The 14,829-nt window shown below is 41.7% G+C and overlaps 2 protein-coding genes across 2 annotated transcripts; both read right to left on the reverse strand.

The window, feature by feature from the left end:
• Window positions 1-9,604: 9,604 nt before the first annotated feature.
• Window positions 9,605-10,270, reverse strand: LOC145414041 (galactosylceramide sulfotransferase-like). Its single transcript, XM_080283605.1, has one exon. It carries the CDS (start codon window positions 10,268-10,270, stop codon window positions 9,605-9,607), a length of 666 nt encoding a protein of 221 aa, XP_080139731.1.
• LOC145413971 (galactose-3-O-sulfotransferase 2-like) lies at window positions 9,929-14,247 on the reverse strand. The gene is made up of 3 exons (XM_080283545.1): window positions 14,140-14,247; window positions 11,230-11,453; window positions 9,929-10,279 (listed from the first exon to the last, which is right to left on the reverse strand). Exons 1-2 carry the CDS (start codon window positions 14,193-14,195, stop codon window positions 11,243-11,245), a joined length of 267 nt encoding a protein of 88 aa, XP_080139671.1. The 5' UTR covers window positions 14,196-14,247; the 3' UTR covers window positions 9,929-10,279; window positions 11,230-11,242.
• Between the last annotated feature and the right edge of the window lie 582 nt (window positions 14,248-14,829).

Below are 14,829 nucleotides of genomic sequence, written 5' to 3' on the forward strand. Positions count from 1 at the left end.
AAACACGAATATCTTTTTCTCTGGCTCTCCCTAGATCAGTTTTTCTTGCTGTCTCCTCTGTCTTTTCCTTCCTGTCCTTTCTCCGTGTTTCCTCCTCCTTCCTGCATTGCTATAGTATTGTATTTAATATCAGTATTTTCTTTTCGAACTCCCTTGATCGCCCTCCTCTGTCTGTCTCTCACTCGCTTTTTTCTATCTCGTTTACCTTCTTACTCGTACCTCCCTTACTTCTCTCCCTCCTTCTATCTCCCCTCTCTCTTCCTCACCCTTTCTCCATTTTTCCCTCCTTTTGTTGCTCTCACTCCATAACAGTCACCGCAATATCTCTCCCTCATTCTAACTCCAGACTGTATCTAGCTCTTTATAAGCTATGACATCATCCGCCTGTATTATCCTGATGATTCCACTTTAAGATACACGTTCTAAATTATATACAGCAGCGAACAAAGAAAGTTATCACTTTAAGTGGCAAATCTACGTGCCTGGCTATATCTGTTGAGTGTACTTTGACTATATTTTTTCCATATTTTAATCCCTGTTCTCCATGAAAATACTTGAAGAGATTATTTAGTCTTTTGAAGCTTGTAAACTTTCTCACTTGGAGTCATCAACTATCCTTGTTCCTTGCATGCTAACCCTATCCATGTGTTTTCACTTGATACCTGGGAGCCTAGGAATTAATAACTGGGAAAAATTTGCTGTATACTGTATCCTCCAACATATCGCAGACCCTCAGACTGAGCTGCCTCCTCCAATCATAATAGTCCCCGTTGTACATCTGATCACTGTCCTCATCATTTTCATTTATGGATTCATCAGCAAATAAAGATGAGAATAACATTGCAGTTAGGTATATTTTGCGCTCCATAGATGTGGTCTGTTGAATTTCCTCTGTTGCAAGACCACTCTGATAGCTGGCAAATAATCCTTCTGACATAAAGGTCTCATGTTACTCTCACGTTCTGAACTGTAGCTACCTACCACTAGTGCAGCTTCCTTCCGTAGGAGATGCCGATTTCTTTACTTCATGGCGACTACCGATATGGGTGTTCACAGCAAGCCTTTGCGATACTGAAAGATCAATTAGTAATTCATGTATAAGAATCATTGCAAAGGCACCCAGTTCAAAATGCTTATTACATATCCGTGCATTATCAGCGCTGATCCTGTCTCTTCTTCCACACAGATGAATTTCTCACTTCTGGGGAAGTGATAAAGGGAAATTTTGTCTTCTCGCGCGTGTAATGAACACCCCAAACAGTACAGAGGTTAGGTATGTTCAGGTGAAACAAAGAAATACTGACAGAAAATTGAGTTAATTGACCTAGCCCGACTGAAATCCAACCCTGAACTGAGGTCGGTCCCAGGACATTGCAGTGAGGACCTAGCTGCTGACGTCTGTGCGCGGCTGTACGCATTTTCGCTCAAACACCACCTCTTCTTTACACCATGGCAGGAGATTTCTGCCCTCTCCCTTCACCTTCGGTCCCCGTCGCTGCCTCAGCTAATTTTACAAGGATTTTTTTCTTCTATTGTCACTTCTTCCCTCCCTCTTCTCGTGTCCCTTCCTTTCTACCTTAATCAGTCACCCCCTCCCCCTCCATTTTACTTCGCTCTCTGTTTCTTTCACAACTATCTGCGCACTCTACTATACAGATGGAATCTAACGGAACAGGTTGTGTTAGCTGTTCTCTTTCCCTCCACTTCAGTACCATCGACCAACGGCCAGTGTGCTGACAGTTGAACTCTTTGTCATTATCTTTGCCCTCCATCAAGTATACACTTCACCCATCTCTTCATTCACCATTTATCTCGACTTCTTTTGAGCACCCCATCTCCATTCAGGTCAACGCACCCATCAATAAGTACTTATAATTCAAGACTGGCAGTTTCGCTTATCTATCCGTCACAGATCTGTCTAGTTTTGCTGGGTTCTTGGACATACAGACATCCCAGGTAATGAAATGGTAGACAACTTTGCCCGGTAAGCCATTTCCCCTCACGCTTCTGTCTCCTAACCCATTCCGTGCTCAGATCTTTCCCCTGTGTTTAAGGCCTTACTAATACAGAACTGTCAGTCCCTCTGGTCACAGGCCACACATAACAAACTATATTTTATAACACCATATTTTGTCCCTCCACGGTCCGCTCCTGCAAAAGCGGCGCTGGGACTCTTGCTCGTCTTGGAATTGGTTATACTCGACTTACTTATGGTCACCTCATATACAACGCTCAACTCCCGATTTATCCAAACTGTCAGTCATGTCTCAGTGTTCCCCGCATACACCTACACTGTCCCCGGCTCGATAGTGTACAACACTTCTTCCCACACCTGGTTTGACTTCGTAGGGAGCCTAACATCAGCGGCGTTTTGCGCGAATCCCCACTTCCATCACTCGTTTTATGTCCTTTCTTGGTCACATTAACATCTTTCCCAGTTTGTAAAAAAAAAAAAAAAAAAATCTTTCTTCCCACTTTGTAAATAATTTCCACGTATCTGCTTCATGTCTCATTTTATTAACCTTGAATCTTACCTTCTTCCTCTCTTCCATTCCTTTTCTCTACCTTAGCGCCATATGGTCTTTGTCACCAGCGCTAAAATATGATCATTCATCTCTGTCTGGAAGTCGAAATAATACCCCAGTACTGCAGTCGACAAATTTATATCTTACCATTTCACTTATAAGAATGTAGTACTTCAGACCTGACAAACTTCTGCAGGCTGACAGTAACTAACTTACAAACGTCTCGCCATACTCACCTAGCCTGGAACTCACTGGGCGCATACCTCCATCATCGTGGGAAAATAGCGATGGGTGTATGAAGTCCGCCTCTTCTCTCTTGGTCGGGACAACTTAATTCTATTCCAGATAACAATTTCATTCATTTCTGAGTCATACGAGCCTGAGTGTTAATATATTTTCCATCGGTTCTCTCATGATCACATCGTTTCTTGTATTTTATAGAGGCTAAACCAGATGACGTATATGCAGTTCAGTTAGCTGTAAGGGCATGAAAGTATTACAAAAAACTACAAAGCCAATTTCCATATGAGTTCTGAAGCCCCCTGTAATCTCATATTCATTAAAAACACGGATGCACGCGTCCCTGTAACTTTATTTCAATTGTATCATCTCGTGCCTTCTTCTTTCTGAGATCCCCCCCCCCCCCGCTTCACCCCTGACACAAGATTTACCTCACATGTAGTACCTCATCCACTCTCAAATTCTCCTCTTCCTCGTCCTTTCTCGTCAATGTAATAATTCATCACTTTCGTCCGTATCACACCTCTTCCAATATCACATTCGGTCTTAATTTCAAATCCTTTCTTTGATTCCCTATTTACGGGGATTCTCTGAATATATCTTTACCATCTAAATGTAACGTATTTATCTATCCATTCATTAGTGTCACATCTCACTCTTATTGTTCTTCCATTCTAAAATACTCATAAACGTCTCTTTTACTTAAGCCATCCATCCTCCTGATGCCCGCAGCTGTTTTAATAATAGTAATAAGTTTGCGGACTGTAACCTACAAAGCTGTACTCTTCCCTACTCAGGTTTCTCTCTCATCATGTATAGGTAGCAACATTTTCACGCAGGCTACTCCCCCCCCCCCCGGCAATGACCTCTTATACTTCATTTTGCTATATTTATACAATACAGCTCCAAGATATTTTAAACCATCGGCCGTCTCAACCACCTTACTTTTCATTAGTACTCTACAACTCATTCTTCTCTCTCTCTCTCCTTTACTGAAAGTCAAAGTGAACTGTCAGATTATTTCCTCTTAAATAACATTACTTTTATCTACACTAACTCGTTTTGTTTGCACCCACTCTCAGTTTTCTTTTTGCCCAAATTATTTCAAACTCATTTATCTGCGTGCAAAACACTATCGCATTCTGCCATCAAAACATCCCGAGAAGTTAAGTTTCCATATATGACCTTACAGTACTTTCAATTTACGTCTCCATCTATATATTAAACGGCCAAAGTAACAATGCCCCCTTGTCTTGTTTCCAAAATAATTCTAAACGTACCACTCAGCTCCTTTCCCACCTTCCCACAAGCATTACTACCCCCATGGAAGGATTTTTACGGCCCTCAGCATAGTCCCTCCCACACCAGATACATGCCTAACCTACTCGTACTTCAAAAACTCTCAGTCCACTCTATCAAAGCCTTCTGCAAGTCCATCAATGCCGAATACACCTCAGTTCTTAATCTTTGCTATATATTTACCAGCTGACATTACTGTAAACATCTTCAGCATCATCTATACAATCTTTCCCTCTCTAAACCCAATCCCTGTACTGACAGGTTTCCGTACCGCTCGTCTGCCACCGCCCTTATCCATGCCCCGAAAAAATAACCACTGCTTATCTCTTATCTTTACTGCCAGAGCGATAAAACATCATTTCCATCTCTAAACTAAATCTTTCTCATCCTCTAGCACACTGCCGTCCGAACTTCATAATTTTCCTCCCTCCTTTTCATATCAATCCTCTGACTTCCTTCACTTGCGAACACTTCTTTTCATCATTCCTATAGCAACCACTTATCCCTCTTCCACAGCCATCAGTTATTGTCTTTCTGGCGTGTTTTCTCATCTGTTTTTACTCTGTTCATGCTATTTTTTTTTTTTTTTCCTTCTCTCACCTCTCTAAACGCATTTTTAAAAACATTCTCTTTCATGCCTCCACTTTCTCTAGTATGATCATACCTGTACCACTACTGAATCATGCATTGCCTCTTCTTACCTATTTCACTAATTTCTTTTTCAGATACTTCAGCTACTCCTTACCACTCCTCACTTCCTCTTTATCATTCTCATTATTAATCTCCAAACTCATACAGCCTCTTCTGCTTATCTCAGTCTTACCCTGCTGTATAGCTTTCAGACATTTCATTCCTCTAGGTACTCTAATTTTAATCATTTTTTTCCCTTCAATCTTTATTTATACTGCAAGGTAATCTGAACCCGTTGAGTATGGAGATAACAAATACACATACTCAGTTCCTTCAAGTACAATAAATAGATGAAATGGTAGAGCGTGATGATTATAATACATTCAGCACTGACTGGGCGGATCCTTGGGTCTGTTTATGTACTTCAAGGCGGATCCAGGGACCTCATAACGGAGGGGGGGAGGGACACAAATTACGATATTGTTATGAGGTTGGGGATGGCCTGTAACCAATTTTAAGGGTATTCTGAAGCCGCCTGCAGTGGGTATATGGGATAATTATAACGTTAGTCAGTTATGTATTATGACACGTCAGGGGTATTCTGTGGCCATCTGTAAGATTATATTCTTACTTCGCACATCAATACAATATGCTTACTTATTTGGTAGATCAGAAACATACACAGTATGTAGTTACTCTAATCAGCATACTCTGATGCACATAAAGGTAGGACATTAAAAATGTCACAAGTAGATTTTTACTACTAGCTTAAAATCATACGACTGACAATCGTATGAATATTAGCTGCCATACTTTAGAAAATCTACTTCCCTATTCCATTAAATTAAAGGGGAAAAAATATTCACCAACATGGATAGTTACTATTCCCTTAACTGGAGACTAATCTTCAAACATAAATATCGTCTAAGTAGCCACATAAAAGTCGACTACATATCAAGATACCCTTGAAATAATGACACTGAATTAAGGCCTTTCATAACAAACTGATTATCAAAATAAGCGTAAAAATTCAGTCTTTCAATACAGTATGATGCGCAATTTCTTGATGTCAATCTTGCAGTATGAAGAGTAATATCTTGAAAATGTAGCAGTGGCATGTTCTCCCCCAATACAGTATATATTAGGTAACTGTATCTTCCTGGGATGCATCCTGGTAAATTCAGTCAGTGTCCTTAACACAAATGTTTTTATTCAGTGAACTAAAAACATTTGTCTGAGTTGGAGGGGGAGAGGTATACCGAGGATGAGCCAGACAGATGGATGAAGTATATGAAAGAGAGTGGTGCAAATTTGAGGGACAGCAGCTTGGTGGGTGATGACAGGGTGACATGAAGGTGATTTGTCTGTGGCCAACCTTTTCACTACCAAGGCGTTTGGCTACAGTTAGACAGACAGACAGACGGAACATCAAAACCAATATAATAAACATTTCTTGTCCCATGGTTAAGGGAAGGTATATATCTTTTAAACGTCTCACTATACCGATGCTCCTTTTCCTGATTGTAGTACAGCTCCTGTTTACATCCAGTGAATTTCGAGTCATATATCGGCCAGGAAGTTAGATAATACTGAATCTGTTCAATACATTCGCCATTAATATATGTACTGGGAGAACTGCAGCAACTTGTTCGATAAATTCTATACAAATGATACTACAAGAATGAGTAACATCATCGCTATCATCATCATCATCATGTCGAGCTCTTTATCCCACAAGGACGATGAGAGGTAGGGTCCAGAGAGCAAAGAAAGATAAAAAAAAACGATAGAGGGATAATTAAGCAACAGCACACCCGGTCAAACGGGCCACATATTCATTCACTCACCCCAGTCACCATTCAAACCCCCAAAATTCAAACTCCACCTCACAGCCATATTTTCCATGCATGCGTTGTGAGTACTGTATTTTTCTTCATAGATGCGCTTCACATTACCTATCAAATAGAGTCAATTTAGTGATTATCAAGTTACAAGGGGTGCCAAATCCTTGCTCTTACACTAACTTACTATATATATCCACACTCTGCTTGGCCTCCCACTTCTCCTGCCACCTTCAAACACACTCACATACACTCTTTTCATCAGCCTACTTAAATCCATTATCTTCACATGGCCATACCATCCAAGCACACTCTTCACAACTACTGTCAACAGACCTCCCTACTCCACATCTCTTACGTCAGACTATTTCTTATTCTCTCTACTCTATGCACTCCATACACACTCCTCAACAACTCAATTTCCACTGTTCTTACTCCCGACATTTCATTCTCATGACACACACACACACAAACTCGCTCGCCGGCTCAGTGGTAACGCTCTCGCCTAGCACCTGTTAAGACGGGGGTTCGCGCCTTGCTCGGGATGCGAAAAGTTTCACTGACGATGCGGGCGGTCACTGTCCTCCTTGAGGAAGAGGATGGGTGTGTGCGTGTGTGAAGGTCAAGGCTTTGCCCTTACATCGGACTATATGAACTCTCAGCTCTCTTCCGGGTGGGTAAAATGCTGATGATCTCAACCATCACGTGATCCTGACCGACCCGGTGAATTACACATACACACACACACACACACACACACACACACACACACACAAACACACACACACATGCGCGCTACCATGGGCAGTAACTCATTGTCATTCAGTCCCCTTGATGCCTCCACACTCCTTCATGACACCAGCCACTTTCTTTCCATGTCGTACTCTACTTTCCGTTTTCATTTCAGGTTTACTTCTCTTTCATATTATTTTACACACATAACTTCCCTCATCAGTTCGTCTCTCTCCATTCACCAACACATCACACTGATAGTCACCTCAATAAACAATCATCACTACTTTTAACATTTACCTTTTCACACAACGCTCACAGACATCAACAGAGCTCTGCATCAACGTACAAAACTTTCGTCCACGAGTATCCCGCAACACAGTACCCTCTGCAGACTCGTAGATTTGAGATGTTGCGCCCTACATCATTCATTACTAGCCTCATTCTTCTCTCCAAAATAGGGCTATTGCTTCCCTCATAACCCCACCCATATATCCGTATATTGAACAGCCACTGGGATATCACGCATCCTTGTCTCAGTCCAACACTGATACTGAACCAAAACACTTCAACACACACACTCTTCACTACTATCACGAGACTCAACATCATTCACCAACTTCTGTCCATACCATACATAATACTGTACCTTTCAAGCTTCTCTGTTGATCTTGCCATAAGCTTTTAACACGTCTATAGGTATCTTAGTTCTTTTAACAAGCTTTCTCCACTGTCTCACGGCAGATATTTGTTCCGCATATCTCCAGCTCCTTCAAACATCATCCTGGTCGTCACTTACTAGGTATTTTAATGTATTGTATTAATTTAAAAAGAAGGAAGTTGTAAGTGTACATCATTATTTTTTTTTCTTTTTGCACCTCTAGGCTATATTAATTATAACATCTGACTCGCCAATGAACTTTTTAAACATTATATATATATATATATATATATATATATATATATATATATATATATATATATATATATATGCGTTCCTGAAAAAAGAAAAAAAAAAAAGGAATAATTAACGCCTACAAGTCCTGCGTATATGTGTTGGGAGAGAGTCTGCACTAAGGAAACTGATATTTTATACCAGGTATTCTTTTGAATTACAGACTTTTTCCACTGGGAACGCAAGTGGTACGTGTCAACAGAATCAGGTCTGCAGTGCCGTTACCTTCACATCACCCCAGAAACGACATGGATTGGGGGACTCTGAGTGAGGTGACATCCTTCTCTCCTCAGGCAGACCCGAAGAAGGCAATGATGGAGGCTAGAGACCCTACAGAAACATCTCTAATGGAGGCCCGTGAAAGCAAGCCGCCCCGTGGCTCACAAAGACTGTCACCAATGTCGACCAGCACCATTGGTGTGGACCCCACTGAACAAAATGTGCAACACAGGGGTCGACAGGTTAACTGCACTCGGGCTAAGTTCGTAATTAAGTGCATAATGACCACTGGTATTTATATATACGTATCCACCAGACACAAGGCTAAAAAAGCAAAATAACACTGAAAAAAAAAAGAGGAAAAAAGCTTGGAAATAAATGACTAGAAAGGAAATAAAGATTGGAAAGCAAAGGACTTGAGTCCTTTAAAACCAAAAATTGGGCAACATGTACCACATAATATAAATTGTCACAAAAATTGCACTACATATAGGCCATATTGTGCTATGTTTACCTCCATCAGCAAATTTGGATGGAAGTAATGTTTTCATTCGTCCCTCTGTCTCTGATTACAGAACTATGTAAGAAAGGATCATTATGAAAATTTACATGGATTTTTCTAATGACTCAGAGATGAAGCCAATGAGAGTACAAAAGCGTAGAAGGCCATAGAGTTAACTTAACCTAAATACCAGCTCAGCAAGCTATGATATTAAGTATACGTTCTCTTGTGCCTTTGGAGTCATATCGCGCAATTACTGCTGACAATTATGATATCGACCCCATGCACGCCACTTGTCTTTGTCAGTCCTAGTACTGGGCAACAATGAACAAGAAACATACTGGATGCCCAGAAACGGACCATAGGCATGGAATCAGCGCTGGCGACTTTGGCTCCACCTTCCCCATGCACTTAAAACAAATGTTCGATTTTAACTTTACGGAGACGTTTTAAAGGACAGTTGGATTAAAGGTTATCTCTCCTCGAATGACAATTGTGCTAAAACGGATCACCTGCTTCCACTACGCTTGTGTGGTGGATACTGATGCCTGTTATGTCTCTTACTCATTCACGGATGATCATGTTACTGTGACTTCCCGCCCTTGTAAAACGAAGCTGCTTTGAATATATTAAAGATTCATATATTAATAACATTTGATTATCATTTACTGCCTCTGTCCAGGTGTGGCCAGCCATGTTTGTGCCAGATTTTTTGTGTTTGCCTGACATCATCCAGGAAGCTCAGTTCAGTCTTGGCCAGGTCCACACACTCCTGACGGTCACTTCGCACATGAAGACGGTTCACTTCCTGTGGCCAGTCCATGTTGGCTGAGGCTCTCACGGGGTCGTCTCTGTCTACTAAACAGGACTGAGTCAAGCGACGGTTTGCCTCTCTCAACTGCTGCACCTCCTGGGCCATCCTGGTCACACCAAACTGTTCTACTCGTTGTTGGAACAAGTGGGCAAAAAAGTTGTAAATCTGCACATCTGGATGACTAAGGCGGAGCAGGCCATCCCGTGTGGTGTTGGTGATGGCGTCGTGGGTGTGGGTGGGTCGTTGGTTGATGCTGAGGTATGTCACGTCCTGGATATCCCAGCACAGCAGGTCCTTCAGCAACACCAAGGATTCGTCAAATCGTTCAGCTACCATTACCAGATGAAAAGTTTCATTAAGAATCTGAAGTACTCTGTTCATTTTCCTCTGGTTGCCGTATTCTGCACTACTGTATCCAAGGTCGTAAAACATCTGATGAACGCCGTATTTCCCTGACTGCCGCCACCGCACCACATTCTCATACGGCAACGTCGCAAACTTGTCCAATGTCATATTGTAAAACTGTCAGGAAGAAACACAACTTTAGGCTGCAACACGAACATACTACACGTAAATCAGCCTAATCCTCACTCTCCTATACTTATTCGTGGTGTTTGTATCTCACATGCAAAAATATAGTAAAAACAACACTGATTCTTAACAGGTAGATTTGACTAATGTTTTTGTTGATGTTACTTACGTCTTTGAGTTTGTAGTAATGCCACAGGGATACGAACAGGGCCACAGGTTCCCGCACTATCGTCACCCAAACTGCATCTTTCTTCATCACCTGCACCACACCACACACCTCAATCGTTAGCGTCCCTCACAACTAATATTATATTTTCACTTAATTATATCAATGTACTTACAGGAGGCAATGATACTACTACTACTACTATTACTACTATTACTATTAAACTAAGTACTCGACATAACTAGCACTCTACTCTCGATCAAAAGAGTATCTACTGTACAACTAGCTGATAGCTTTCACAATGTGCGTTCTTGCTGTTCGTGTTTTTTTGTTTGAACGGGAAATAATTCTGAAAAGATAGATTTTTTCTTGTGATGAATAAAAAAATAAATGTCTTTTACGGTGTACTGGAAAAAAAAAAAAATTAAAGAGTACTACAGAATTTTGAAACAGTTCGCCCACTGTTTCAGAATGTAAGACAAAATTTTCAGATACTTTTTGCAGTAGTAGTAGTAGTAGTAGTGGTTGTTGTTGTAGTTGTTGATGATGATGCGACTGTACAAATGCAGACCTAAAGACTGATCCATTTCATAACAGTATATAATTATAAAGACTGTGAACAAAACTTTTCAATATGGTAGAGTTAGCTCACTTTTTTTATTTTCTGAGGCAATAATTAATGTGGACTTTTAGCTTTTGGTTCCTTCTTCCTTGCACACACACACACACACACACACACACACACACACACACACACACACACACACACACACACCAATGGATAGATATCACTGTCTCCAACTATACATCAAGAGAAAGCCAGCGCTGACCTTGGCCAGCTCTAGCGCGTTGAACCTGGCGTGGACGAGCATCATGTTGTAGGTGCCATCCGGGGTCCTGAGTGAGGGGGGCACCATGGCGGATCTGAAGGGAGGCGGCACACCCAGGTAGTTCCCTTTCTCCGGCAACACCTGGCTTAGTCTTTGTTTCTTACCGTACCTGTGGATGCAAAACACAAGGAATTAAAGGCGATAGGTCTATTCTCCTTAGTTTACCGGGCTTTCTATACCCTTTCTACTCCTAGTTGGTCAAAAATTCCCGTCTTTCCATTTTGACCACACCAAAGAAAGGGTGGCGGGTGAAATTCTTGTCTGTTTCTGATGGTTTCTATGCTCATTTCACTCAAACTTGACCTAAAACTGCCGTCTTTCCACCTTGAATGCCGAGCTGTAAGAGATTAACACTAGACTCTGATGCTGCTTGGTCATAAAGAAGTGATGAGGAAGGGTTGTAGAGCCGTAGCATTGTCTTCTGTTATTGACCTACGTGAAGTAAGCTGAAAAAGGACGAAAATCTGGGCCAAGATAGGGTGAAAAGAGTATAGGACCTCTTCCTTTTTAGGTTGTTTCTGTATCTGGAATGTCGATATTAAAGGGACCTAACAACAGAGGATAGAATAATAAGATGTAATGTACAAAATAAATCGATGAGGCAGAGGTGCAAGGGAGCCTCCTTATCCGACGAGAATATTACCCCAAAGTATCGTGCCCCAAGGTTCAGTGGATATGTTCTGGTGTCAACCCCAGCCTCATCTGGACATGAACCCAATGGCCTACAGGGAACCGGCCACTTCGTCCAGATGCTCCCAGTCTTTGTTGAGTTTATGTTGAAGGATTGTCTGTGTTGTGATACTGTGGAGCTTGAAGTAAGTGTGTTGGGCAAGGGGGTTGCATTACAATGTGGCCACAGTGGACTGTATTGAATTTGAATTTTGTAATGGAATTTGGCAGCCAAGAATGATGGCTTCATCGCCATCTGACTGCCGGACGAGATGTACTCACGTCTCTTTGTGTACAGAAGTTTCTGGATACGAATAATTCCTCAGACAAACGGATCTATTGGCCTGGCACCTCGGACTATATAACATCCTGTATGTTCATGCAGGAGACGGGGCAGGGGTGGATGAAAGGAATACAATATATTCACCATCTACAACAGGTAACCTTCAAAACTCCCTTCTAATGTCCCGGCTGAGGGGGAAAATGATCTCTTCCACTAGAATAATTTCCCTTCTATTTTTATTATTAAACTTTTTGTGACCCCAAAGGACCGGGTGTACAGATGGACCAGCACCAAACATAAGGAACATAATGAGTCACATATAAAGAACCATAAAAAAGAAAGAATATAACAAGGAGCATAAGGAGCCACAAAAATGAGCGCAATAAAAGAAAGATAATAAGAAGCATAGAGAGACAGACATTGGTAGTACAAAACGTGGAAAAAAAATCTTAACTGAGGAATAAATTAACCATAGCATTGCAGGTCCTCTGAAGGCATTTATTCAACTACTTTCCTTCATATGTCTTCTTCTCACACATTAGTTCTTTGCCAGGTTCTGTTTTGGTAGGTTATTAGCTAGCTTGTTAGATTAGCTTTAACTTGTCGACTTCAGCAATATAGGTGTGGCAAAAGGTTGTACTAAATGTCTCTCTACAACCTCATCCGTACACCATACTGTCGACCCACTGCACACAAGCAGCACAGTCCCGTACTTCCCGAGCCCTGTGCATAAACCACAAACAAGCCCGCCAGACAAATCTCCTTACAAGTCACCACCGACGCTAACAATGAGCCTACATTTGGAGGCGGTGTGCGATCTGGGTGGGCAGTTGCGGCGTCCACTCGGAAGCCAAACCTCCTAACACTTCTCTGCACCTCCCCAGGAGGAAGGACTCTGGTTCGACCCTGACGATGCACTGTCTACCACAAGCGGTTGCCGGTTCCCTGTACGGTGTACGAGTATGTACTGTATTGTACCTGTAGAACGGCCCCACAGAGGCAGATGCTTATCTGTGGTCGACGGGTTTGTTCAGACAGACAGATCGGGGTTAAGTAACAACAACTACAACACCAACAGTAACATTCATCACCCCAGTCTTCATCACCAGCACCACTAGTACCTCATATTCTGTAGCCTTCCATCATATACAACACAGTACTAAACGGGAGGGATTAAAGGCTCTTCGTCTCATTTACTCCCGTCAGTCTCTTTCTTTTCCCTGTAATGTTTCGTCACTCTCATTACCATCACTGTCAGTGTTCTTTGTGTGTGATATCTGTCTGTATGCCCACCTTTTAACCCCTTCAATCTAGTGGCGTGTTTTAATGCTTTATTCTTACTTCCCCCAGACAATTTTATTCAGCTTGGAATCCCTTATAGTGAAGGGGTAAGTGAAGGCCATATCCAACTTCTCCAGTTCAAAAAGTCTAAGTTGAATAAAATCGTCTGGTGATAGCAAGAACAAGCTACAAAATACGTCATCGGATTGAATGGATTAAGGTATAGAGCTACAAAACACTCGTTATTCCACATCTCATTGGCTACGAGTCGGAAAATATTTATGTAACTCACTCTAAATCCAACTTTTTTTTTTTTTTCACTTTAATTTGGACCAGATTTTCGTCTTTTTGCAACTTATTTCAAGTAGCGCAGAGACAGACGACAATACCACGGCTCTATATCACTTCCATAGCACTTCTTCGTGACTAGCATCGTATCGTGTTAATCTCCTTTACAACTCAGCATAAAGATGAAAAGATGGGAATTTCAGGCCAAGTTAAAGGAAAAAGGGAGTACAATTCTGTCTTCTGTCAACGTAAATGGTGCCTCTCACTGCCTCACCTGAGAAATATGCGCTGCGCTGTGGACGAGGCGCACTTATGCATCTTGAGGAACATGAGGTTGGTGTGGGGTGTACAGTGCTGGGCCCACGGTATGGTGTTAGGGAGAACGTCCACCACGGCTTGCGTCTCAGGGTTTACCACTGGCGATCTGAAGAGGAAACACACTTGCTATAGTCGGTTTACTGAAAGGAAGTGAAATACTGACTCGTGTAAAAGTATAAAGATTACATAAACAATAAAAGGAATTGGTGGGTCTTGGCATACTCCTCCATCCGTTACATACAGTCAGTCGTTACAAAATGCATACAGCGTGCAACAAATGGAGATGGTGTATCTTGCCCCCCCCCCCACACACACACATTCACCAGACAGAAATGTACTGAGAAACGTAATTAATACTTTATTCACTGAGGAAAGATTTTTTTTTTGTTAATCCGACCGAACAGGACCTCTCCCATCATTTGAATTCTAAGCTGTGGTTGCATGAAATTCGATGAGCTTTAAAGAATTTGCTTGGTTAATAATTCCTGCAATCGGTCTGTTTTTACCCAACAGATTTGTCATGAGGCAGGAAATAGCGACTTTGCTTATCAGACAGATCGACCCCCCACTCTCCTAAGCTGAATAAAATCGTCTGCAATTATCAGAAAATAAAGTGAACATTAAAAGAGTTAATGTGCATCTGTGC

Source organism: Coenobita brevimanus, chromosome 98, assembly GCF_032717465.1.
Source record: "Coenobita brevimanus isolate Jiangsu-jjx chromosome 98, ASM3271746v2, whole genome shotgun sequence".
In the NCBI taxonomy this organism is placed as follows: Eukaryota; Metazoa; Arthropoda; class Malacostraca; order Decapoda; family Coenobitidae; genus Coenobita; species Coenobita brevimanus.